This window comes from Thermoascus crustaceus (genome assembly GCF_041956765.1).
Source record: "Thermoascus crustaceus strain CBS 181.67 unplaced genomic scaffold VTN00scaffold_1, whole genome shotgun sequence".
Taxonomy (NCBI): Eukaryota; Fungi; Ascomycota; class Eurotiomycetes; order Eurotiales; family Thermoascaceae; genus Thermoascus; species Thermoascus crustaceus.
Genome location: NW_027192527.1, coordinates 4,382,141 through 4,406,103, shown reverse-complemented (window position 1 = coordinate 4,406,103; position 23,963 = coordinate 4,382,141). Strand labels below are relative to the sequence as shown.

General features: G+C 52.0%; 10 protein-coding genes across 10 annotated transcripts; 8 read left to right on the top strand and 2 right to left on the bottom strand.

Annotated features, from left to right (window-relative positions):
* Positions 1-104: 104 nt before the first annotated feature.
* Positions 105-2,286, top strand: VTN00DRAFT_1586 (uncharacterized protein; the record flags this gene model as incomplete). The annotated part of the gene is made up of 2 exons (XM_069427709.1): positions 105-2,057; positions 2,113-2,286. 2 exons carry the CDS (start codon positions 105-107, stop codon positions 2,284-2,286), a joined length of 2,127 nt encoding a protein of 708 aa, XP_069292288.1.
* Positions 2,287-4,172: 1,886 nt separating this feature from the next.
* VTN00DRAFT_1585 (uncharacterized protein) lies at positions 4,173-4,779 on the top strand (the record flags this gene model as incomplete). The annotated part of the gene is made up of 3 exons (XM_069427708.1): positions 4,173-4,293; positions 4,393-4,493; positions 4,582-4,779. 3 exons carry the CDS (start codon positions 4,173-4,175, stop codon positions 4,777-4,779), a joined length of 420 nt encoding a protein of 139 aa, XP_069292287.1.
* Positions 4,780-5,770: 991 nt separating this feature from the next.
* Positions 5,771-7,429, top strand: VTN00DRAFT_1584 (uncharacterized protein; the record flags this gene model as incomplete). The annotated part of the gene is made up of 1 exon (XM_069427707.1): positions 5,771-7,429. The coding sequence occupies one exon, from the start codon at positions 5,771-5,773 to the stop codon at positions 7,427-7,429; it is 1,659 nt and encodes a 552-aa protein (XP_069292286.1).
* A 379-nt stretch (positions 7,430-7,808) lies between these two features.
* VTN00DRAFT_1583 (uncharacterized protein) lies at positions 7,809-10,745 on the top strand (the record flags this gene model as incomplete). Its single annotated transcript, XM_069427706.1, has 2 exons — positions 7,809-7,832; positions 7,902-10,745. The coding sequence occupies 2 exons, from the start codon at positions 7,809-7,811 to the stop codon at positions 10,743-10,745; spliced, it is 2,868 nt and encodes a 955-aa protein (XP_069292285.1).
* A 602-nt stretch (positions 10,746-11,347) lies between these two features.
* Positions 11,348-11,816, top strand: VTN00DRAFT_1582 (uncharacterized protein; the record flags this gene model as incomplete). The annotated part of the gene is made up of 3 exons (XM_069427705.1): positions 11,348-11,467; positions 11,567-11,659; positions 11,751-11,816. The coding sequence occupies 3 exons, from the start codon at positions 11,348-11,350 to the stop codon at positions 11,814-11,816; spliced, it is 279 nt and encodes a 92-aa protein (XP_069292284.1).
* Positions 11,817-11,860: 44 nt separating this feature from the next.
* On the top strand, positions 11,861-14,295 carry VTN00DRAFT_1581 (uncharacterized protein; the record flags this gene model as incomplete). The annotated part of the gene is made up of 5 exons (XM_069427704.1): positions 11,861-11,995; positions 12,072-13,206; positions 13,266-13,727; positions 13,794-13,891; positions 13,963-14,295. 5 exons carry the CDS (start codon positions 11,861-11,863, stop codon positions 14,293-14,295), a joined length of 2,163 nt encoding a protein of 720 aa, XP_069292283.1.
* A 2,654-nt stretch (positions 14,296-16,949) lies between these two features.
* On the bottom strand, positions 16,950-17,945 carry VTN00DRAFT_1580 (uncharacterized protein; the record flags this gene model as incomplete). Its single annotated transcript, XM_069427703.1, has 2 exons — positions 16,950-17,699; positions 17,871-17,945. The coding sequence occupies 2 exons, from the start codon at positions 17,943-17,945 to the stop codon at positions 16,950-16,952; spliced, it is 825 nt and encodes a 274-aa protein (XP_069292282.1).
* A 194-nt stretch (positions 17,946-18,139) lies between these two features.
* VTN00DRAFT_1579 (uncharacterized protein) lies at positions 18,140-18,554 on the top strand (the record flags this gene model as incomplete). Its single annotated transcript, XM_069427701.1, has 2 exons — positions 18,140-18,400; positions 18,465-18,554. The coding sequence occupies 2 exons, from the start codon at positions 18,140-18,142 to the stop codon at positions 18,552-18,554; spliced, it is 351 nt and encodes a 116-aa protein (XP_069292281.1).
* Positions 18,555-18,649: 95 nt separating this feature from the next.
* On the bottom strand, positions 18,650-19,052 carry VTN00DRAFT_1578 (uncharacterized protein; the record flags this gene model as incomplete). The annotated part of the gene is made up of 4 exons (XM_069427700.1): positions 18,650-18,742; positions 18,797-18,867; positions 18,921-18,958; positions 19,012-19,052. The coding sequence occupies 4 exons, from the start codon at positions 19,050-19,052 to the stop codon at positions 18,650-18,652; spliced, it is 243 nt and encodes an 80-aa protein (XP_069292280.1).
* Positions 19,053-19,502: 450 nt separating this feature from the next.
* Positions 19,503-21,891, top strand: VTN00DRAFT_1577 (uncharacterized protein; the record flags this gene model as incomplete). Its single annotated transcript, XM_069427699.1, has 2 exons — positions 19,503-20,071; positions 20,133-21,891. 2 exons carry the CDS (start codon positions 19,503-19,505, stop codon positions 21,889-21,891), a joined length of 2,328 nt encoding a protein of 775 aa, XP_069292279.1.
* Between the last annotated feature and the right edge of the window lie 2,072 nt (positions 21,892-23,963).

The following is a 23,963-nucleotide window of genomic DNA, read 5'->3' as shown; positions in this document are numbered from 1 at the left end:
AGCCTGCACGATTTCCCCGTCGACAGGTCGACCGGGAACGCGGAACTTAGTCGATATCAGAAACCTCTACCTCCTCCACTCACTCCTTTCGTGACGCAGTGGATATGACGTCCTTCCTTCCCGTGAACAATATTCCTCCCTCTCGGGACCATGCGATGGATGAAGCCACGACTCCTAAACCCTCCCAACAAAGTCAGACGAGCATACTACCCGCGCAGGAGAGTCCGCAACCGAATATGAATAGGGACGAAAACGAGCCCCAAAGTCCAAGGAGATCTAACGAAGATTCTTCTCGCCCCGGTGCGTCTTCACAAAATACAACGACTAGCGTGAGCAGGGAAGGATCGTCGGTGCAGTCCACCGCATCTGGAGCAGATGAAAAGGCAATCCATGACTCCGATGGGGATCGCGAAGGTTCGGAAAATGAGAACGAAAATGCAGAATCAGCGCCTCCATCGAAGAAGAAGAAAGGACAACGCTTTTTCTGTACGGATTTCCCTCCTTGTACGTTGAGTTTTACACGGAGCGAACATCTAGCACGACATATCCGGAAACACACCGGAGAGCGCCCGTTTCAATGCCACTGCTCGAGACGGTTCTCGCGCCTTGATAACCTGCGGCAGCACGCCCAAACCGTCCACGTCAACGAAGAGATACCTGGTGATTCACTCGCGGCTACGGGAACGCGGTTTCAACGTCAGATCCGGACTGACAGAGTCAGACCTCAAGGTCGAGCACGAGCGAGCACTGCCGGTAGCCAAGGGACACATAGCAGAGGCCACAGCAGAAACCTTTCGGCTTCGAGCATCGCCTCTACCGCCTCCACCTTCAGTCAGACTCAGGAAATTCGACGTCGACCTCCACCGTTGATCATGGCAAACGATGGTAGTGCCAGAGCACGCTTGTCCTTGGACACGATGGGCGATCCTCCAAGCACGCCTCCGGGTCAGATGCCAGGTGTCTCAGGCCAATCTCCTAGTGCGTCGCACTATACGCCGTCGAACGCCTTTGCTGGGGGTGGAAGCCCCCATTTTGGCTCTCCGATGTCGAGTTCATCCCATACCTCTGGCTTCTGGGATGGCAAGACTGCGGCTCGCCGCCTCTCCGTTCCAACCGGGTCAAATTCGTTTCTGCCGTCACATGCCAACACCTATCCTCCCACCTATATCAGTTCATTCACCCCATCCAATTCCCCGTTCCCCCGAGGAACCGGTGTATATGCGAGCCCAACGAGCTCTAACTACTCTCGGGATGAGCTCAGTCTTAGTGCTGCGGACGCAGAGGTTCGAAGAAGGACGTGGCATCCGTCGACGTTTTCTGGGTACCCGAGACCTGCCACAAGTGGCCTCAGTCAGTACCAGACTCCTGATACTCTCCAGCCAGCATTTGGTTCAAGCGGATCGACGGAACAGCCGACAAGGCTGCCAGGGATCGAAAGCTTCGACAAGGTTATACCACAGCAACGAGCCATAACTCCCCCGATTCGTAGGCCAAGTCCAATGCAAATTGATAACCCGAACAGGCAACCGTCTGGATTTGCGCCTGGATTCGCCTCACAAGGACCTCCTGCCGTTCGTCCCCAGCCACCTATATCAGGCCCAGGCCATCGGCGAGGCCATCTTTCCTGGGACATGTCCTTGCACACCAATCTCACAGGACTTAATCTCAGAGACCGGACCCCCCAAAGAGACGTATCCCAGTGGAGCCAGCAGACTACTGGGGAGGTTCAGAAACCCGGTCAGTTACCCACATATCAGCAGCCTTCAAATCCGATCACGTCAACCATGACCCCGCACGAGCGACGAGAGAGTGATGAGAAAAGCCTTGGTCATGAACCGACCACGCCACTGAATAAGAGGCCTGGGTGGTATAATGGCCCCGTATCCAGCAACGTACCCGGCTCGCAAGTTACACGTACGTCTCCTGAGGATTCCAGTAGTAGTGAGGGAGTTGCCACGCCCGCTACAACCTCTTTCGAGTACTATCCAGCTATAGTACATAGCAATGGGTATATTGAGCCACATCATCCGCAGCTCCCAGTCGATGCTTCTCATAGTGTACGTACAACCCCTTACACTGGACTATTGTGATATGTTATTGATCTGGTTGCAGACTTGTGCCCCTCTTCCATCTCGAACAAATGGCTATCACGTAAATCATGAGCCTGAACGCCGCACGGATTTCTACTCGAGTTCTTCTGATCGAGGAACTGGTATGGGTCGATTGGAGGCTCTTGTAGCGGTCGCGACAAGTGAGAACAAAGGCGCCTCAAAACTGTTTATTTGAGGCCGGACGACGCCTCTCTAGAAGAAGCATAAGTAGCTGTTCAGCGGGCTCTAAAGTTCCTGTGTTGGAGCCGAAGGAGTTCTCGTGACTTTGAACTGTTTTGGACATCTAGAGCTGGTATTGTACGATACAGATGGGGCCGGTTTCCAACCTCTCAATTCTATTCCCGATACCCCGAGTACCCGCTTCAGGTTTTCTTATCCCGTCCTTCTCCAGTATTACCTACGACCGCATTCGCCACGGTATTCTAACGAAGTGACGACTTGATGAATGATGCATAAGCAGACGGATTTACTCTTCTATCGGGTTACTGTTCCGTGATTTCTTTTCTGAGTCGTCTCTGGAATATTAGCATTTTTGGGACATTCCACGTTGGCTCTTTGATTGATGCATCAATATACCCTGGCATTCCTTTCTCTCGACTTCTGCTACGAGGGTTTGGCAGCGCAATCTCCCGCTCTCTTTCGCGGTGTGGCTTGGGTTCTCCGCCCTCTCTCATAACCCGCTTTCACTATCCCAAATGTTCTCCACCCCCGACTTTGAAATTCGCGGATATGTATGTGACTGGGTATTTGATTTCAACAGTGTTTTAGTAGACTCCCTTGAGTATGTGGGAGATGTTGGTTTTTTCATTTTCTTTTATATATATATATATCATCCCTGGATTGCCTTCTGTTTACCTCCGTACCGTGATGCCTGCGTTCAGAATGTGAACCAGTGATGACTATGTCAATGACCGGATCTGTGAGATGGTGATAGGTACGATGGATGATGGGCAGTCGCATTGGCATCTTCATTTTCAGCTATCTTTGATATTTAGCCTGGTTCCTGGCGTGCTTTGACATGTTTCGCTATGTTACTGCGCTTGTGAGCTATCTGCAGAAGACTTCAGTCTTTTGCGAACTTGATGTCATTTAGTATATGCATGCGTTCGCATAGCTGTTGGGTTGTTGGGGGTATCTTCCCTCTTGGGACTTTCAAACTTTTTGGCTATTTTCTCATCTGTTTGGCATTCTTTCTGTGATGAGCGTTGCAGTACGAGATAGCCGATAACCAGATCGAAACAGACGTTGTTTAGGTGCAGTCATACGTCTTTCACGAAATCACGGAATAAAAATGTCTTTGATGCCGAGTACGACTCTTACGACTCTCCACCCGTCGCTTGAGCATGTGCCTTGGCCCTCCTCATCTGATGACTTCATGAGTACATAAACGCTACCCCACAACTTGCATCCGGCCAACGTCAAATAGAATGTACCTGTTAAGTATACCCTTGAGAAGGAACGACGCCGTTCATTGGATATCCACGGCTGGAAGAGTGATGACTGCCCGCTGACGTCGATCGGCCTGCTGAACTCCACCGTCCCAAAACAAGGTTCCTCGGAGGCTTTTCCATCTTTCTGCAGGACAACAGAGAACGCATGGTCACAGTAGATGGTATGCGGGGGCAGCAGATTCAGCGTTTCCCATTTGGCAGGGCTGCAGTACTCCATACGTGTACGTGTACATGCACGATTCTTAGTACGGGATAACTAGACTTCAAGCTGCCTTGTCCACAGGTAGTACCATACGGTCACAACCTGGAAAATGCAGGTGGGCGAGCGTCCGCTCAGAACAGGCTGGAATTGGAGGCTGCGCCCTCGTCTGCTGGCCGCTAACGTCATAGGCGTGGCTTCCCGAGGGACGATGCACCTCCTCCTCCCATGAATTTAAAGCTGTGGCACGGCGCCTCCTCTCTCACTCTAGGGAGAGAGATAAGACAGACGGACAGCGTGAGGAATCCGTATATCGTTCCCGTTTCAGCATTAGCAACTCCTGTGTGATATATATTACTACCTCCGGGTGCCGCTGCTTAGGTACTACTATCGCCATACGCAACCGCCACCATGGCACAAAACTTGAAGGCGCGCACACCCCTCTATGTCGGTCTCGGTCTCGCCGGTATGGGTGGATATTACCTGTACCAGGCTGGAGGGGACCCAAACACTGCGAAGAATAAGTTGAAGGGTGAGCTGTCCTTCCCAACTAGCCATACATTGCATGTCTACGACCAATGACCGGTCGTGACAGCTTAAACGGTGCGGTGTTGACAGCAAAGTACTCTAGATGACGCCAACAAGGCTCGCGCAAACATCCCACGAGGCGGCCAGGCGGAGAAAATTGGCGAGAAGATCGGCGCTGAAGCCAACGCTAATATTGACGAGACTGTAAGTTGTCACCCCCTCCCTTTTTCTGCCCTTTATTCATTCTCCGTCCACACTCTGTTCGATCTGCTATCTAACGTTTTGTGTTCAGGTTGAAAACGCCCGCGACAAGGCCCGCGCGGACGGCGTGATCGGCAACGCCGCGGACGACAGCCTCAACAAGATCGACGAGATCCGGCACGAGGCGGCGCGAAAGATGGGCACCAGCGTGGACAAGCTGGACCGGAAGATCGAGGACAAGGCGGCCGAGGCGAAGAATAACATCAAGGGCTGGTTTGGGAGCAAGTAGGGCACACACTACCTGATATTCGCAAATTTGTAAAGTGTATGAGTATGCATTGTACAACAGATCGATCTTTGGGTGGGGCACTGAGCTTGTAGTCGGTCAGGATTGGAATGTCTATTGTTGGTATTGTTGGAATGATATGATTAATTTGATGCCTTGAAACGTTCGTTTTCGGGTTCATTCTCCTCTTCCATAGGGGAAAAATGAGCACTGCTGTGCTCTTGTCATCTGGCCCATGTTGTATCTGTTATGCCGGAAATGGTGTGTACCTTGGGGGACCATTCGCTTCGGTAGATAGGTATCTTTCCGACAGTTGTATCGACATGGAGAGAAGGCATCCTGGTCATCTGAGGAGCAAGACTCCGTCCAATATTCCGAGTCAACCTGCAATTTGCCGCTGCGCGCATTCCGATCGCGCATGAGTTATCACCGTGGTGATCACGGCGGCGGTTCGTCCTATGAGATCGCTTAGATGGCACCGGAATTTTCTCTGATCAGCTATCGCGACATCACAGTGCTGTGCTGTAGAAATGAAATATATGGATCATATCTTTCTCGTCTGTCGACTCTTCGCATTTGTAAAGAAAAAGAAAAGGGTGCAAATGTTGTCGCACAAGGAGCCTAGCGGTAGGTTCCACAGCGGCAACTTATCGATATAGCCCGTTGGAGACTAAGACGCGTTCCACCGAGTCCCGACGCGACTCCTCCGCGTCAAAGCTGAGGTTTTAGCTCCACCGCGAAAAAACAGGATAGCGCTAGACAGCCCAGGAGGTCCAGGCTCGACGTTTGATGGCCCCGGGGCATGGACCACTAAACAAACAATTGTTTTGTGGAGTTCGTTGGTCACGCTTTCTTCTCCTTTACCTTATCCCATTGAAGTTTCCCTATCCTATCCTATCCTATTCTATGTACAGCACAGTATTGTACCTTCCATACGTTTATTTGCCTACTTGATACCCCTGAGTTTTTTTTCCCAAGAAAGCACGAACGAACGATGCCGCGAGCCTCGACACGGAGCCAAACCCGCCTTCCTCCTCAACAGAAACAAGTTGGGATCCAGAGTTTCGCAAGAGCGTCCAAGCCCGGAATCGCTCCCCCTGATCATGATCTGAAGGGAAAGGGAGCAGCGCTTCCAGGGCTACCGGCTTCACCTTCTAAGAAGCGGAAGCTGAATGAACTTGCTGGTGTGGGTGAGGTTGGAAAGGGAGAAGGTGAGGGTGAGGAGACACAACAACAAGAAGGAGGAAAGGAAGGAGAAAAGGATGTGACGGCGACGCCCTCAAAAACATTACGGTTTAGCGATCTGTCCCTTTCGACGCCGCGGAGTAGCCGGAGCGGCATTCGTCGCTCGTTGACCGTTACACCGACAAAAACAACACAGACAACCTTAACAACAAAAGCAAAGGGGGTAAAGCGGTCAATACCTCCGTCCCGATCTCTACCGACTCTCAGTGAGGACTATTCTTCGTCTTCGGCTCCACCTTCGACTTCGACTACCGCCCCATCGTCGGAAGAAAGCACCAGCACCCCTCAGACATCGCCGCCCTCGACTCGATCTCCGACCCCGACCCCGACACCTCCAGCCTCCTTTTACGACCTGTTGAACCTGCATCTGTCCTTTGTGAAAGCGCTCTCGCTGCATTTCGCGCACAACGGTGCCGCCACGCCGGCGGATCTGCGGGAGTTTCTGCCCAGCGTGGGGAGGATATGGAAGAAAAGGAAGGTGGTTACGAAGGATCTGCAGCGGTTGATTCGGGTGTGGGATGAGGAGCGGGAACAGGGGGAAGAGGGAGAATCTACGGTGCCGCGATTTCGGATCGCGAATTACGGTCTGGGGAAGGTGTGTTTGGAGAAAGTGGCTGTGGGACAATCTGCATCTGTGTCGGCTGGTCCGTTAAATGAGAATAAACTACAGGAGAGGTTTGAGCGGAAGTTGGAGAGGGTATGGAGGAGGGTTGTGGATTCTTCTTCGACGCAAAAGGATGGAGGAAATGATCGGGATGATTTCGTGGAGAAGATTGCCCTGGCGCCGATTCATGAATCGTATACCCCGTTCACGTCCCTCCGGAAGGGGCAGCAGCGGTTACAGGATCTCAAGGGTGGAGTTATACGACTGAAGATGGCGAAGTTTGCGGCGAAATCGGCAGAGGATGACGATTCGACAGCGAAGAAAACACCCGAAGCAACGACAGACCGTCGGAAGGGCCTCTTGGACCGCATCAAGGACAAGCAGCTCCGTCAGTCGAAACTGCCTCCGCCACCGTCGAAGGAGATGCTTCTGCGCCGGTCTGCCGCCCAACGAGTCGAGGAGGTCGCAGGCGTGCTGACCATGCTGCGTCCCAGCGGTTCCGTCGGGTCAGGACCATGGGCAATCGCGGCTGCGCAGAAGAAGCCCTACCGGTTCGAGACCATTGTACAGAATGTTCAGGACTCGGTAAAAAATCCGATCTCTGATAAAGAGGTTGAGATCTGTCTGGAAATCCTGGCACAGAAGAGTGTCGCAGGGGATTGGGTGGACATTGTCACGGTGAATCAATTGAGGTCGATCGTGTTGAAGTCTGGGAGGGATGCTTCGCCGAAAGATATTGGGGCAAGGGTTACGGAGCTGAATATTGGGTGGGAGGATTGTCCTTCGGGAGAAATTAGTGCATGATTGAAGGGGAATGGTATTATGTACTATTTGTGCGTTGTTTTGGATGAGGTCTGTTTTGGATATCACTACTTGCATTCGAGGTCCGGGCGATGATTGGGATGGTTCTTAGGATTATTCTGTATATCTTATTGTATCTACTTATTATGGTCAGCGATAGTTTTTATTTGTCCTCTGCATAGACAATAGACGTGATGGATCCAATATTCCTTCAGCAAGCACTACCATATATCTGGCGGTGACATCGGTTTAATGAGTCGGCGCGCGGACGCGTTGCCACGTGACCGCGTCGCACCGGATCGCGTCTCCCTCGAGAGCTCCTTCGCATCTCTACGGATCCGGGAGGCGACAAAACAGCATCTTCGCCAGACTCACCGACAAGATGTCTTCGCGACCCGATCTCAAGGTATGTTGCTGGATCTCTTTCGATTTTCGCCTCTGTAGTTAATTGTTTGCTAATTTCCATTACTCTCAGGTTGACGACGAAGTCGGTTTCATACGCTTCTTCCGCTCTCTGCCCGCGCCGGACAACAATGACACCGTCCGCATCTTCGACCGCGGCGACTGGTACACCGCGCACGGCGCGGATGCCGCGTTCATCGCCCGCACCGTCTACAAGACGACCTCGGTCCTCCGCAACCTGGGCCGCAGCGACTCGGGCGGCCTGCCGTCCGTCACCATGTCCGTGACCGTCTTCCGGAACTTCCTCCGCGAGGCCCTCTTCCGGCTCAGCAAGCGCATCGAGATCTGGGTCTCTGCCGGGGCGGGTAAGGGCCAGTGGAAGTTGGCTAAGCAGGCGAGTCCCGGGAACCTTCAGGATGTGGAGGAGGAGCTGGGGAGCTCCGGTGGGATGGCGATGGATTCGGCGCCTATTATCCTGGCGGTGAAGGTGTCTGCGAGGGCGAATGAGGCGAGGAATGTTGGGGTGTGTTTTGCGGATGCGAGTGTGCGCGAGCTGGGTGTTAGCGAGTTTTTGGATAATGATGTTTACTCGAATTTTGAGTCGTTGGTCATCCAGCTCGGTGTGAAGGAGTGCTTGATCCAGGCGGATGGGGCGAAGAAGGACGTCGAGCTGGGCAAGTTGAGAGCCATCGCGGATAGCTGTGGGATCGCCATCTCGGAGAGACCCGTGGCCGACTTTGGCACGAGGGATATCGAGCAGGACCTGACGAGGCTGCTGAGGGATGAACGGTCCGCGGGGACGCTGCCGCAGACGGAGCTGAAGCTGGCCATGGGCTCCGCGGCCGCGCTGATCAAGTACCTCGGTGTCATGTCCGACCCGACCAATTTCGGCCAGTATCAGCTGTACCAGCACGATCTGTCGCAGTACATGAAGCTCGATGCCTCGGCGCTGAGAGCCCTGAACCTCATGCCGGGTCCGCGGGACGGGTCCAAGAATATGAGTCTGTACGGTCTCTTGAACCACTGCAAGACGCCCATCGGGAGCCGGTTGCTGGCTCAGTGGCTGAAGCAGCCCCTCATGGACCTGGCGGAGATCGAGAAGAGACAGCAGCTGGTGGAGGCGTTTGTCATGGATACGGAGCTGCGGCAGACGATGCAGGAGGAGCATCTCCGCGCGATCCCCGATCTGTACCGCTTGGCGAAGCGGTTTCAGCGCAGTCAGGCGAACTTGGAGGATGTGGTGCGGGTCTATCAGGTTGCGATCCGCTTGCCGGGATTCATCAGCACGCTTGAGAACGTGATGGATGAGCAGTACCAGACGCCGCTGGAGTCGGAGTATACGTCGAAACTGAGGCAGCTCTCGGACAGTCTTGCCAAGTTGGAGGAGATGGTTGAGACGACTGTCGACCTGGACGCCCTGGAGAATCACGAGTTCATCATCAAGCCTGAGTTCGATGACAGTCTCCGGATCATCAGGAAGAAGCTGGACAAGCTCAAGTACGATATGGAGGTCGAGCACCGCAGGGTGGGCAAGGACCTCAACCAGGAAGTCGACAAGAAGTTGTTCCTGGAGAATCACCGCGTTCACGGCTGGTGCTTCAGATTGACTCGCACGGAGGCTGGATGTATTCGCAACAAGAGGGAGTACCAGGAGTGCTCGACGCAGAAGAACGGTGTGTACTTCACGACCTCGACCATGCAGTCCCTGCGGCGGGAGCACGACCAGCTTTCGTCCAACTACAACCGCACCCAGACGGGGCTGGTTCATGAGGTTGTTAACGTTGCTGCCTCGTATTGCCCCGTCCTCGAGCAGCTTGCAGGCATTCTGGCGCATCTCGATGTCATCGTCAGCTTCGCGCATGTGTCGGTCCATGCCCCGACCGCGTATGTTCGTCCGAAGATGCACCCGCGCGGTACTGGAAACACCATTCTGAAGGAGGCCCGTCATCCCTGCATGGAAATGCAGGATGATATCTCCTTCATTACCAATGACGTCTCCCTCATTCGAGATGAGTCCTCTTTCCTCATCATCACCGGTCCCAACATGGGCGGTAAATCGACCTACATCCGACAGATTGGTGTGATCGCACTCATGGCACAGACTGGCTGCTTCGTGCCCTGCACCGAGGCTGAGCTGACCATCTTCGACTGCATCCTCGCCCGTGTCGGCGCCAGCGACTCGCAGCTGAAAGGTGTCTCGACCTTCATGGCCGAGATGCTAGAGACGGCGAACATCCTCAAGTCCGCAACGTCCGAGTCTCTCATCATCATCGACGAGCTCGGCCGTGGAACGAGCACGTACGACGGCTTCGGCCTGGCCTGGGCCATCTCGGAGCACATCATCACGGAGATCCGGTGCTTCGGTCTCTTCGCGACGCACTTCCACGAGCTCACCGCGCTCGCGGACCGCTACCCCAAGTCCGTCAAGAACCTGCACGTCGTGGCCTTTATCGACGGAGCGGACAAGGACAAGAAAGAGAACAGTGACGCAGCCGATTCAGAACCACCGAAGAAGAAGAAGCGGGAAGTCACCCTTCTCTACCGCGTCGAGCCCGGCGTCTGCGACCAGTCGTTCGGTATCCACGTCGCGGAGCTCGTCCGTTTCCCGGAGAAGGTCGTCAACATGGCGCGCCAGAAAGCGGAGGAGTTGGAGGACTTCACGTCTGCCACTGCAGACAAGCAGGAGAAGGAAGAGAAAGAGCCGCAGCCCGCGAAGACCCTCGACGGCTATTCACAGGAGGAGGTCGAGGAGGGCAGTGCCCTGCTCAAGGCGATGCTGCTCCGGTGGAAGGCTGAGGTCGAGGCGCCCGGGAAGAATCTGAGCGTCGAGGAGAAACGGCAGGTCATGCGGGATATGGTTATGGCTGATGAGAAACTACGGGCGAATAAGGTGTTTCAGGGTATCAAGGCTTTATGATTGAAATATTCTATGTGCCCTGTTTTTCGGTTTACAAATGTCTGAAACGGATGGTCTGGGTGTTATTGTATTGCTACTGCTAGATGCTGTAATTAGTGTAATTTATGGATCAAGATAGATGTTTACTACGTATCCTAGATGTGTCTATTCTACAAGTCACCGTTGGAATGTTGTTCATCCAGGCCAACCGGCTGAAATAGATATCCAGTCACGTGCCAAGACCGCCGCCAGCCCCGTCGGCAGACGATGCCTTTCCGGGGCCGCGGCAGGGTCCAGACTCCAGCTCTGCTGCTGCTATTCCGTCTCGATCTCCTAAATAATAATAATAATTCTAGTGGCCCCCCTTCAATCTTCTTTCTCTTTATGCGCCTTGAAATACCGCCCACATCAATCTATGCGAACCGCGTTTCCCCTTTCCCGCCATTTGCGCCGCAAGTTCAAATCGAATCGAATCGCAACACTCTCCCCCGATTCGAGAATTACACTACCTACCGACGCGGGTTATTGCCAGATATGCGCGAACGATAGATAGCTAGCCAGCGAGCGACGTGCAAACAACTGAGCCGGTTCCGACCTGACATTGATTTATACGATATCTATTCATGCACCCGTTCTCCGTCCTCACTCTCGGTATCTTCGTAGCGGGCTACATCACCGCGAGGTGGGACCTTGTTACTCGCCTGTACGAATTGGCCATCTTTGCGTGGGATCACGGCGTTGTTGTACGTTTCTTCCTTATTCCTATGCTGTTGCTGTTTCTGTTTCTGGGTTTGTCTTGCCATTGCGGGTTGGTCGCTGACGCTTACATGCTCTCCGCGCAGACAAGAACAGCCAAAGGTTTCGTGATCCTCTCCTTTTTCTTCTTCCTCTTGATCATACCAATCAACCATATCGCGACGCGAGAGATTAATCTTGTAAGAAATCTCCTTTTCCATAAACATACTTGGCCGCGGGTGGGAAACAGAAGGAACGAACTTGCTTACTTGTGGATGTGTTGAATTGTAGCATCCCCGTTCGCCGTCTCAGGGTATCTCCGCGCGGGAACAACTACGCCGTCGAGGCTCGTTCTGAAAAAAAAACGGGGAGGATAGGGAGTTAGGTAGGAGGATGACAACATGCTCATGAGCGATGGGTTGCTGCGGGTATTTTGGCCGTACGATCTGCCCCGGTCCACATCGCCTGGGGTGATTGTGGGCTGGAGGAACTCGGAGCTGGATCTGTTCGTGCTGAGCGTGCTGGAGGATGTTGAGGTTAGTTTGCTGTCTGCCATTGGCAAAATTCAAGTGGCATGTTTAGAAGCAGAAAGCTAATTGCTCCAATGTATAGCCTCGAAATGTGGACAATGCTTTGCGCGCGGGCATCCTGTTCCGCAACAGCCCGCATCCTGTCTCCCGGATATTTACCCTCTGTGGGAGGTCTGCGATGCATGTTCTGGGCTCTACCAACCCCAGAGAGCCGCCGACGACGTTCAATCCGTCTCATCTGTATGTCACGACGGGTCCCTCCTTGAAGGTCCCTCGGATCTTCTGTCCGCCAGAGACGGGCATTTCCGTCCAGGTTATCATGTTTGACCGTCCGCATCCGACCCGCATGCAGTACATGTCACTTACCCCGATATCCTTGGCGTTGGGAGACAAGCCGTCGACGGCTGAGAGGGAGGGGACCGTTCCAGATAGCATTGACGCGGAGGAAGAGAGGGAAAAGGCCCGATCTGAGAAGCTTGTTGGGAAGCTGAAGCTTCATACCGTCGTCAGACATGTCCCCTCTCAGAAGGAGCAGGCACTTCCCCTTATCCTGAACCAGGTCAATTGTGCTTTCGAGATGGGAAAGCTCATGGAGAAGAATAGCGGGTTGATTGGAACGCGGATCAAGAGGAGCATGAGCGTTGGAGAACGTGTCGTTGAATCTGCAACCACTCTGTGGGACTTTTTCGCCCTTGGTATTGCCTATATCTTCTGGCAGTGGCTCTGGCCCGTTATCACGAGGGGCTTTGTGATTTGGCTGGTCTGTCACCGCGCTGTCGCTGAGATTGTTCTGCAAGTGCTGGAGTGGCGCGCTCGTCCTGATGCAGCTGCATTAAAAGACATCTCTGCGACCGCTCAGCAGGTCGATATTCGGCTTCAGCAGTTCTGTTATTGGCCCATTCAGTACATCAAGCTGCGGCAGAGGAAGGACAATTGGGAGAGTGTCACCAACAACCATCCCGACTACATTCGATTCTACAACAGCTTGTGGCTCGTCGCCAACGACGTGATTATCGGGATCGCTCTTGGCTCGTACATTATTGACAATGCGCATTCGGTGGCACAACAGATCAACAATGTCCTTAGTGGCTATACTGTGGAAGGCTTACAGCGCACGATCTCTTGGCTTATGGACTGGCCGGCGGGATTGAAGCTTAATAATGAACTGGCAGCTTTTCTGGGTGATCTTTTTCTGTGGGTTATTGAACATTGGGCAGGTAAGGCATTTTAGACGATCCCTGATCTCTGAGCGTAGCCTTTTGCTAATGTCAAGCAGCCTGCATCGCAAATCTACAGCCCTACCTTCCTCACGTAATATATGTAATTGGATGCTCCAGTTTCGCCGGCGCAAGCATGCCGATCGCGCTCTTCTCTGACCTGCTTTCCGTTCTCACTGTCCACATCTATTCCTTCTACATCGCCTCGGCGCGCATCTTCAACTGGCAGCTCACCATAATCATCTCCCTTTTCCACCTGTTCCGGGGCAAGAAACGGAACGTGCTACGCAATCGAATCGACTCGTGCGACTATGACCTCGACCAGCTCCTCCTGGGCACGATATTGTTCACGGTCCTGTTCTTCCTGCTGCCCACGGTCATCGTGTTCTACCTGACGTTTGCCTCGGCGCGGATGTTGATCATATCGTTGAAGGCGACGCTCGATACGTGTCTGGCGTTTTTGAACCATTTCCCGCTCTTTGCGTTAATGTTGCGGGTTAAGGACTCGAGGCGGTTACCAGGTACGAAATATCCCGATTCCGTCAGGAAGGTTTATTTTGTTTGCACCGTTGCTCACTGTGTCGCAGGTGGCATCCACTTCGAACTGCGCGAAGAGATCGACAAGTCAGCTTCTGCAGCTGATCCTGGCTCACCACCTACCGTCGTCTCTTACATTCATCTCGAGGTAGGTTTAGTCTAGCCTCCTCATCCCCGAACCCCCTGACCCCAGCCAGATGCTGATAGCTATATTACCAGTCTATCCCCCTCTCCCTCCGCGCTATGTTCGATCAGTACTTCCAACTTGGCCACCGCCTAAGAAAACACTATCTCTCCCCACGCGTCATCCTCTGTCTCGTCACCGGCCGCTTCGTTCCTCCCATCCACCGCCGCAACCTGTACAGCATGCAGTACAGCATGCTTCCTGCCCGCCGTGCCGGGATGGCCGAGGTCTGGGCACAGCTGATGGAGAAGAGCAGCAGCTCAAGTTCGACCGCTGGATCTGTCGCCGGGGTTGGCGGTATGGGCAACGGATTGCTCAGGGTGCCAAATGGATTTGGACAGGGGGACAGAAGGCGGGGACATCGATGACATTCATTGCATTCTTTACTCACTTGTCTGTACATAGATGTCACTATCTAGTACATAGCCTGCTAAAGGCAGTATAATTTACGGTGTGAATGATCATCAACTGAGTCAAGAGCGTGAAAGCTGCACACAGACCATATACTGTGAGGTATATTTATGAGGATTTCTCCCAAGATAGCTCTCTTTCTCTCGGATCTCTCATGCTCATCAGCCAGTGTCTATATATCATGGCGATGAATCAACATTCTACTGTCCTCTGTATGGTATCCATCTATCAACTACATCTGAGCTTGAACTAACTTTACAAATACATAAATATAAATGCAATCCTGGAGAATCCAGATGGACCAGCATCTCTTATAAATTAGTATACTTTCATTCCTCTTCTTCACCGTAGCAACTCATCCGGACTGTGCGTGGCTGTTTCCTGTACATCACTGTTTGTCCATTCTCACAATCACCATCTTCCATCATATCCATTCCTGTTTGCCTGTCTGTCATGTCGACATCATCACCACTCTCCCACACAGGTGACAGCATCCATCTTGGGTACATGTGCAACTTGTATCTACTGTCTATAAGGCATGATCTAGCCTTGCGACTAACCTTTGCAAGTATCATCCTGTTTTTCATCTATCGGTTTAATCTTATCTAAGAGTCGACCTTCCCCTCACCACGCAAGCATGCACCCTCCTATACATACCTGCTAATAGGAATACAACAGACATACATGTCTATGAATGTCTGAATAATCTAGAATTGGAAATACTTCTAGTCTGGAAGATATTATAAATAACAGACATATTGTTGTCTGGAGTGTTTTGACTGCGCGGTTCAGCAACATCAGACAGTTGTCGATCGATGTTGCACCCCCAGACCTCATTTTCCTCTCTCTCTCTATTAACTTATTTATAGATCGAATTGACTATTATTATTACAGGATTAAAGAGCCATGCCTCTTGCACCGCACTCACTTCGCCAAGATAGTAGAATGGGATACACCCTGTTTCATTTTAGGCAAAAGCTACTGCCTTTCTCTTTTTCTTTTCTTTACCTCTCTTCCCTTTTCAATCAGGTCAACCGGTCTCTACACCGGCATCCATGTCTCTCTGTCAAAAAAGAAGCAGCGCAAGCGGCAATCTTGATTGTGAAAACCATATCGATTCTGATTCTTCCATAGATTCTAAATAGCATTTATGGTCATGCCTTCCTCTAGTGTCTGTTGCTTATTCTGCCACTAACCTCTGTCTCCTCTCACTTCATTCTCCAGTGTACCGAGATCGTTGAAGCAGACGTCAGGGACATGACCAAACGCAAGAAATGAACCTCCTCCTCTGAAACAGATGGTTGAAAGACTCACATCAATGTCCTTGGTTCCTGTGGCAGTGGTTGTCAAGGGAAGAGAAATCATGGAATCTTGTTGAACTAAAAAGGCAACGCTACCTATTTGTTCTTTCAGGGTTCCGACCTTATACTCACAACAAATCTGCTGAAGCCTTGCAGATCTTCAGGAAGGATCAAGAGGTTGCTATGGAATTAGCGCAAGAGACTTCTCAGCAACAGGAATATACCTTATGGCTCTGGTGCAGTGGCGTGGGCTCGGAAGGAGCTTGAAGAAATATGTCTTTTATAGACAGTGTACGGCACGGAGGTCTGCTTGCGGTTACGCTTGTAGGCTTTCGAACAACTTTCTTTATATGCCAATACCCATCGACCTCTCTGTCCCAAACAGTGCAGCTGAAGCCCTCGGTCGCGCTGGCAAATACGGAAACCTCCTTCACGCCGCTCAGGCCCTTGAGGTCGGGTACCAGGACGGAAGGCACAAGACGTTTTTGTCCCTGCAACATCTTCACATGTACAGGGTTGCTCCCGGAGGTTGGGTTTGTCTGGACCATAGGCAGGTAGGCAGGATCATTTCCTATTTGTAAATTCCCTGGCAAAGTAACTGGCCTGATTCCAGTCATCTCCAAGTTCAACCTCAGTGAGTTGCACTGGGCGCATTCTGTAGCAAGAGAAGACGGGCAAGTGAGTGTTGCGCATCGTGGATAAGTTGCGATGGAGGCTTAGTCCATCGCTTGTTGCATATGAAGATTTTTACATACGTAGGCAGCATGTCTACTGAGCGACTCTCATCTCAGTTCCGTTGTAAATTTGGTCACCACTTCATATATTCTAGTATTGAATTAATTGAGTACGTAGTGAGAGGAGAGTATCATCTACCTTCCGATAGACTATGGGTAGAGAAGCTATAATGCAGATTAAGATTGAGAGAAATCAATTGTCTTCCATTAATTCCGAGCCTCACTTCATCCACATTCATTTTCCTTGCCAGAACTCCAGAACCTTGTAATACAAAGGACATGGTGCCAGCTCCCAGCCAACCAGCCATGCGATGCCCACTTGGCAAAGCCAGAAAAAGAAGACCTCTATACTGGAAGGATGAGGGGTAGTATAGAAAGAAAAAGTCATTCGGCACCGAGGAAAAGAAAAGAAAAAGCCCCGCCCAACATTTCACCGTCCAGCTATCCATGTCGTACCACAGCCGAGTCGCCCCTATCCCATAACCCGTCGTCGGTGTCGAACATGGGGCCCTCGCGTATCCGAAGGCCCGCAAGTGTCGACAAGATATTTATATATAACGACTTAGTTGTCCTCAGTCACCGTGAATCGCCGCCCGGGTGGTCTAGGGCATCGAAGAAAGAGAGGAAGCCCGTCCTGTGGTTCTCGTAGTCGTCTTCCTCCTCGCTCTCGTCGTCTGCAGGGTCGTACCCCAGAAAAGGGTTACCCCTGAGAACGACACTCTGGCTACCTCCAAAACCCGGGCCGTATGGTTGCTGCGGGAAGGCGATATTGCTTGTCGGCAGCTGCAGTGGCAGCTGCGGTGGATTCGGCGCCGCGTTAAAGAATGATATAGGTGGAGGAAGGGCGGAAGTGAAAGTTGGCGGCGCAGAAACAGTCGTCAGGGCAGCAGCCGGTGCAGAAGCTGTTGCAATAGCGGAAGTGGTCGAAGGAGGAGTAAGCGTGGGAGCGATAGGAGGAGCGAGAGAAGCGAGAGTCGTAGCAGGAGCTGGAGCTGGGGCCGAAGCGTGAGCGAACGGTAGAACAGGCACTTGAGCCGGCAGGGTGGCCAGGCCCGTCGCCATAAACGCCTGCCCACGCTGGTTCAGGTGGTTCTGTGCGTATAGGTTCAGGTACCTGGCCACATCTTGACTTTCCGCGGCTCCGAGTTGCTGGCCTGATTCCAGGATGACCCTGTTCGGGTCATTCCTCAGTTGTCTCGCCCACTGAGTGCTGCAGTCCCTATCACAGGGACGAATCGTCCCTGGGAACTCGCGGGCGTACGCGTCCGCGATGTCCCTCCACCCCAAGTCCGTGAGGAGCTTGAGGGCCACCAGAAAGAGCTTGTTCTGGGGTTATATTGCGCCCAAACCCCATCTCGCTTGTATATATGAGCACCTTTGTTTCAAGATAAGAAAAAGGTTTTGTTGGCGCTCGAGACTTTCCTTTGTGATCACCACACAGAAGGAAGAGAAGGAAATATATACAAAAGAAAAACGGGGCGAGATATATATTCACACCGCAGGATGCCGCAGAGACCAAAGCGGCGACGACGTGCCCTGTGAATAGGGCAGGGACGAGGAGACACCCGTCATGCCGCTGTCGAGTGGAGAGACCAGAGCGGCAGTCTCGTTATATATATAAAAGGGAGGGCAGCAGCTGTGCCCTTCATCCTCCCTCCACCTCCTCCACCCTCCGTCCTATATAAGCAGGGCAGCACCTATGCCCTGCATCTTCCTTTCGACTTCCCACCCAACCGCCCTTCGCCTACAGCTCATGGAAAGCCATAATGGTGCACGGCCAGTGGACCAAAGAACATGACATTTTCGTTATCGCCCTGCGAATGGGCACGAACTTCGACTGGGACCGGATTGGCCAAGAGTTCCGGGGCCGGTTTGGCACGCCCACCACCAAAAAGGACCTCGAATCCCGATGGAATAAGAACTTAAAATCCGGTAAGCCTGCACTTGCGGTTGATAACTATCGCCATAGCGGTGTCTTTGACGACAGCAGTCCCAACATTGAAGACGTCGTGAGGGTGATCAAAATCGTGAGTGACTATCCGGCAGCAGAGCGGGTGTTTTAGCGTCGTGGTAAGTGACGTGTGCTTTTAGATTCTTGACTTCTCGACACCAATTCTGGAGGATCCTCAGTTCTGCGAGTTGATTTCTTTTTCATTCTTGAAATTCAGAGTGGAGAGTTAGTTGCGGTCCTGTCCTACATGACATCCATATCCACGAGAGTCGGAGCAAGGATCAGAACAACAGAGCTGGAAAGAGAATGAACGAGGGAACACAAGCTATGCCCTCTTCAAATGCTCAGCATCGCTCTCCTTGCTGCTCTTGCGTGCCTCTTCAAGCATGGTGTCGATGCCTCTCTCTTTGAGAGCTTTCTGCATGTCCTGTTAGCCAATACACCAGGAGAAAATGGTCAAATGGCAACATACTGAGAGGCATGTCTTGTACTGGCTGAACAGCTGCTCACATTCATCGGTGGAGGAGTTGCCCCGCAAGTACTCTGCACCTGGTCAGCTGAGCTCTTTGGCTGTCAATGGAGAATGGGATCCCTACTCTCACTATACCACTTTAGAAAGCAGGTGTCATACTTTCTGGAGATGTGTCAGCACCTTTGAAATATCTCTCTGGTTTGAGGACTTCTTACTCTTTAATATTGTTGCACTCCGGAGCTAGAGAGGCTGACATGGTCGAAGATCACTGTCGAGGTTCTTATACCTTCCTGGAGCTGCCGCACAGTCCACTTGGCAAAGCAAGAATTCACGTTGTTTAATTAACAGCCAAGGAAACAATGAAGATCTTGACGGACGTCAACAGACAGAAGTGATGTGAACGACGAAGAAAAGAATGGTAAATCGGAAGCTTTCCACAGGCTTGGCGGGCATCTGCAGTCTAAAGGCGTGCCTGGGCTAACCGCTTGCCGTTAGACACTGCTCTCCGCCGGCATCTTGTTTCTCCGATGCCGTTGTCGATCCAGCCCGCTTTGTCAAGCTTCGCGACTTTTTTGAGAAGTCGAGGACGGCGGCCCTGAGCACTCCGCGTCGAACAGCTGTTGCCCAGGTTGGGATTTTTCTTTTTTTTCCTTTTTCTCCTCTTTCCCTGGGCTCTTCGTTACGCGGCATCCTTGCGCCGTTCAGTATGGAAGAATTCGTCCCGTTCCAAGAACGGGTAACCTCAAAACTCGTGCAGACGACCCGTACCGTTGGACAGCTCGCCGCTGAAGATCTCAACTTTCACAGAACCTCAAGCGCGGAGATTGCCGATTCTCTTGACGAGCAAAGCGCGCGGCTTCTCTCCCTTACTTCCTCTCTCCTCAAAGTCGCGACTGCTGGCACTGATGTACGAGCTCCGGCCTTGCACAATGAAGAGTCCATCGAGGATAATTGGCGCGGCGTTGTGGACGTGATCGATTCTCTCTTGGAAAAGGCCGACGCCTGTTTAGATGAATTTACCGGAGTGATCAAGAAGTTGAGCCCTTCGCAGCAGGAGCAGAATGCAGCACTAGGGAAGAAACAAGCGCCGAGCAAGTTTCCGAGCATCTACGACTATGGGCCCTCCAAGATCCCAAAGCCGCAGCTGCAGTTCGATCGCGCTCCCGACAACACAGATGTCTCCCCATTTCGGCCACTTCTCAAGACCAAGCCGCATGCTATTGTACCGTTGGAAGAATCTCTGCAGCTGGTCGATTCGGGAACGCAGCCGCCGTTGTATGTCTATCCATTCTTCTTCTGTGAAATAGTATGAAAACTAATGAAGCGCTCTCTACAGTTACAAACACCCCTATGAAGTCGAAATCCGAAACTCGAAATATCCTCCCTCTACTTACACCGTATCTCCCCCAATTGAGTACCAGCCATTTGAGTCCACCACCGCTACTTTCGTGGACACCCTTGAAGGACTGAGCGATATGCTAGCGGAGCTCAAGTCTGCGAAAGAGATAGCAATCGACTTGGAGCATCATGACGTACATTCTTACCACGGTCTTGTCTCCTTAATGCAGATAAGCACGCGCGAAAAGGACTGGGTTGTTGATACGCTCAAGCCATGGAGGGAAGAGCTTCAACAGTTGAACGATGTGTTTGCCGATCCCAATATACTGAAAGTACTGCACGGATCATCGATGGATATTATCTGGCTACAGCGTGACCTGGGACTCTATGTTGTAGGCATGTTCGATACGTACCATGCTTCTTCGGCATTGAATCTTCCCAAGAAGAGTCTCAAATTTCTTTTGGAGAAATTTGTCAACCTGAAAGCGGACAAGAGGTATCAAATGGCTGATTGGAGAGTACGGCCCTTGCCGTCTGGCATGTTCGACTACGCCCGGTCCGATACTCACTATCTTCTCTACATCTACGATCACCTGCGCAACGAGCTCATCCGGAACTCAACCCCTGACCAGAGTCTTATAGACTACGTCCTTGAGCAATCGAAGACAGAGGCTCTCCAACGATATGAGCGCCCGGTCTACGATGCGGAAACAGGACAAGGCCCGGGTGGCTGGTATGACTACCTCTCTCGAAACCCAGCCGTACTGAGCAAGGAGCAATTCGCCGTATTCAAGGCTGTCCATCAGTGGCGCGATCAAGTAGCACGGGCAGAAGACGAGGGTGTGCAATGTGTCTTCCCCAAGCATGTTCTTTTCAGGCTCGCTCAGGCCATGCCGCTTGACCTTGGAACCCTCTTCAGAACTCTCTCTCCCGTGACGCCCATAGTCAAGGATAGGGCCTCTGACCTGCTAGAAGTGATCAAGAATGCAAAGATCGCCGGTGCCACTGGTCCAGAATGGCGCGACGTCTACAGGCCGAAGCCGACGAAACAAGCACCAGATGCAGTTCATGTCGAGCAGGGTCTATTGACACCTCCTGGACCGAAAGAAGGCTTCCCTGCGGCCTCCCGATGCGAAGTATCCCAATTCTGGGGCTCTGCTCTTGACCACCGTGAACCGCCCACCCCTCCTGAATACTCCGTTGTCGCTTCAGCGGAAGCTCTCCGACTCTCTCTACCTCTGCCACCTATGCCAATGACTGTATCAGAAGCACGCGATAAACTGGGCGGTTCCACGACTACCAAACCTGCTCCACCACCGACATCTGCCGCGTCATCTGCGACACCTAAAGACAAGGATAACAATGAGATCTTCACCGTGAAGGAAATGGGCGGTTCACGAAAGCGAAAGATTTCCCAGGCTGACAACGGTGAAACTAGCCAGTCGCCCGAAAGCGACAGTGACGTGAGCACACAACCCGACACCGTGGCGCAGCAGCCTCCCAAGAAACAGCGCCAGAAGAAGGACAAGTCGACACAACTGTCCCAATCCCAAGGCAAAGCCCGGGATCAGGACACGGTGCCGTTCGACTACAGCACTGCTGAATCGGTCCTCCATGCCCAGCCCAGTGAGCCCGCTGGTGGTCTGCCGTCAAGGACGCGACCGTTCAACCCGTACGCCAAGGCACTCGATGCGCCACAGGGCGTGCGCAAGCAGAAGAAGGAAACTGCAGGGAGAACCATGACTTTCAGAAAGTAGTGCCATGTTGCAGCGTCTGCATGACTGTTCTTTTCCTTATATTTTTGTTTTTCTCACTTGTACAATGGGGGCTATGAGAGTGAGCAAGAACATAGCATTGAGGTACCTAGGCATGGCATAGCGATACCCGGTGTCTTTTTTTTTTCTTCCTGGAAAAGTTCCATGGATTGTATGTATCCTGAAATCGATCGGATTTTAAAAGGAATAAAGGGTTCTTTGCTTCTGTCATTACTCATTGGTATGTACATCGTAGATTGCCAAGTTGTAATATGTTTATAAGCGGACCCCACGGAAACTTGACATGCATCACCAAGTTCAACTAGTTGACGCTTGGATACCCATTGCCAATATTCAACCCCGCTTTCATGATCTTTCTTGCGACATGGACCCCCCAATCACCCATCACCCTATTCGGCTCTGCTCCGGCTATTATAATCACTGAAGACGTTCTTCCCATGGCCTTAGGAAGCAGACACAGACACAGACAGATAGGCCCCATCATGCATGCATGGATAGATAGATAGATAGATAGATAGATAGATCGGTCTGGGCATGTTCGAGGTCGGGTCCCGTGCTCCCCTTCCATCCCTGACCTGATAACTGACCACCCCGGACCTACGGGACAGACGGTATCCCGCATGTACAGTACTTAGTACCTAAGGTACTCCGCTCCGTGGCATGGCATGGCATGGGCATCTCCATATGTTAGGTACCTAACCTAAGGTTAGGCAGGTACCCCGCCTAAGGTACCTAGCCCGCAGATTTGATTTAATCAATTTAGATCCCGCCTCTGACTAGGTACCTAAGGTAGGGGCGTACCCTAGGTATATCTGATCACCTGCATGATGTGATGTGATACAGACCTGCGTCCACGTGTGCTTTATCTATCTAGGTACTAGTACCTACCTAGGTAGGTGCCTAACCTAACCTAAACTGTTTGAGATGCGATGCGTCGCGACACGTGGAGTACCTAGGTAGGTCCGGCATGATGTGAGGTTGTTGGTTGTTAGTTGGTTGGTACCCACTCGGCTGCGTTTCCCGCCTTTTGGTAAGGTTGGAACCTTGTTGATTCAACGGGATTGTGAAACACTAGCGGGTTCCAGGAATTCTGGGTCAAGATGCGGAGTAGGTATGGAGGACTGTGGATGGATCTCAACCATGTAGGTACCCCATACTCCGGTCCGTACTACCTGCTAAGACGGGTATTAATTAAGACTTGACGGCGTCTAGATTTAGTTCCCGCTGGCAGGGCTTCAGGGTCTGTCATGTCATGGTCAGTCAGTCGGGTCGGGTTGGGTCTGGGTTGGATAGGTCAGTGCGTTTGAGATCCTTCTCTTTCTTTCATTCGTTATTATTGTCCTGCGGGCTGCTGTTTCAGCTTCTGCTTTTGGTAAGTGAGTACGAGATATTGAGGACCTAAGTGTGGGGTTGGGGTTGATAAAGCTGGGGTAGATGGGATGGCGGGTGTTTGAGATGGGCAGGAGTATGTTAGGTAGGTAAGGGTGGGAAATTTGTTTGAGATTGGGCAACGCAGGGGTTATTTCCGCGTGTGCTGTACCTGCGTGGGCTGTAGGTATGTACGGAAGTACCTTGGGTGAAGTGAATAAGTCATCAGCATGCACTTTGTTGGTTATTACTGTATATTATACAGTAGGTGACCATATCTTTATGCACCCCCTCCCTGCAAATTAGCAGCTTGGCAGATTGGTATTCTATAACCACATGACTTTGAAGCCCTGGAGAGTACCTGGGCGACTATGATAGGTCACAAGCCCTAGACAAAGCCAGTCCATATTAAAATATAGCAAAAGCGGCAAGCTAAGTGGCTTGGACAGGGGGATAGGGGGTGCAGAAAGATATGGTCGCCTACTGTACTACCCAGCTGCTTCCGCCCAAGGTGGGAGCGGGGTAGATATGGGCGGGTGGGATAATGATGATAATGAGATCGCAGAATGGATCTATCCACTAACCCACTGCGGATCCGTTGTACAATGCGAATTTTTCTCAGAAGGGGGTCGCGTCTCTTTCTACAGCGTACACATTCTTTCCGTGGAGGAAGTAGAAGTCAGTAG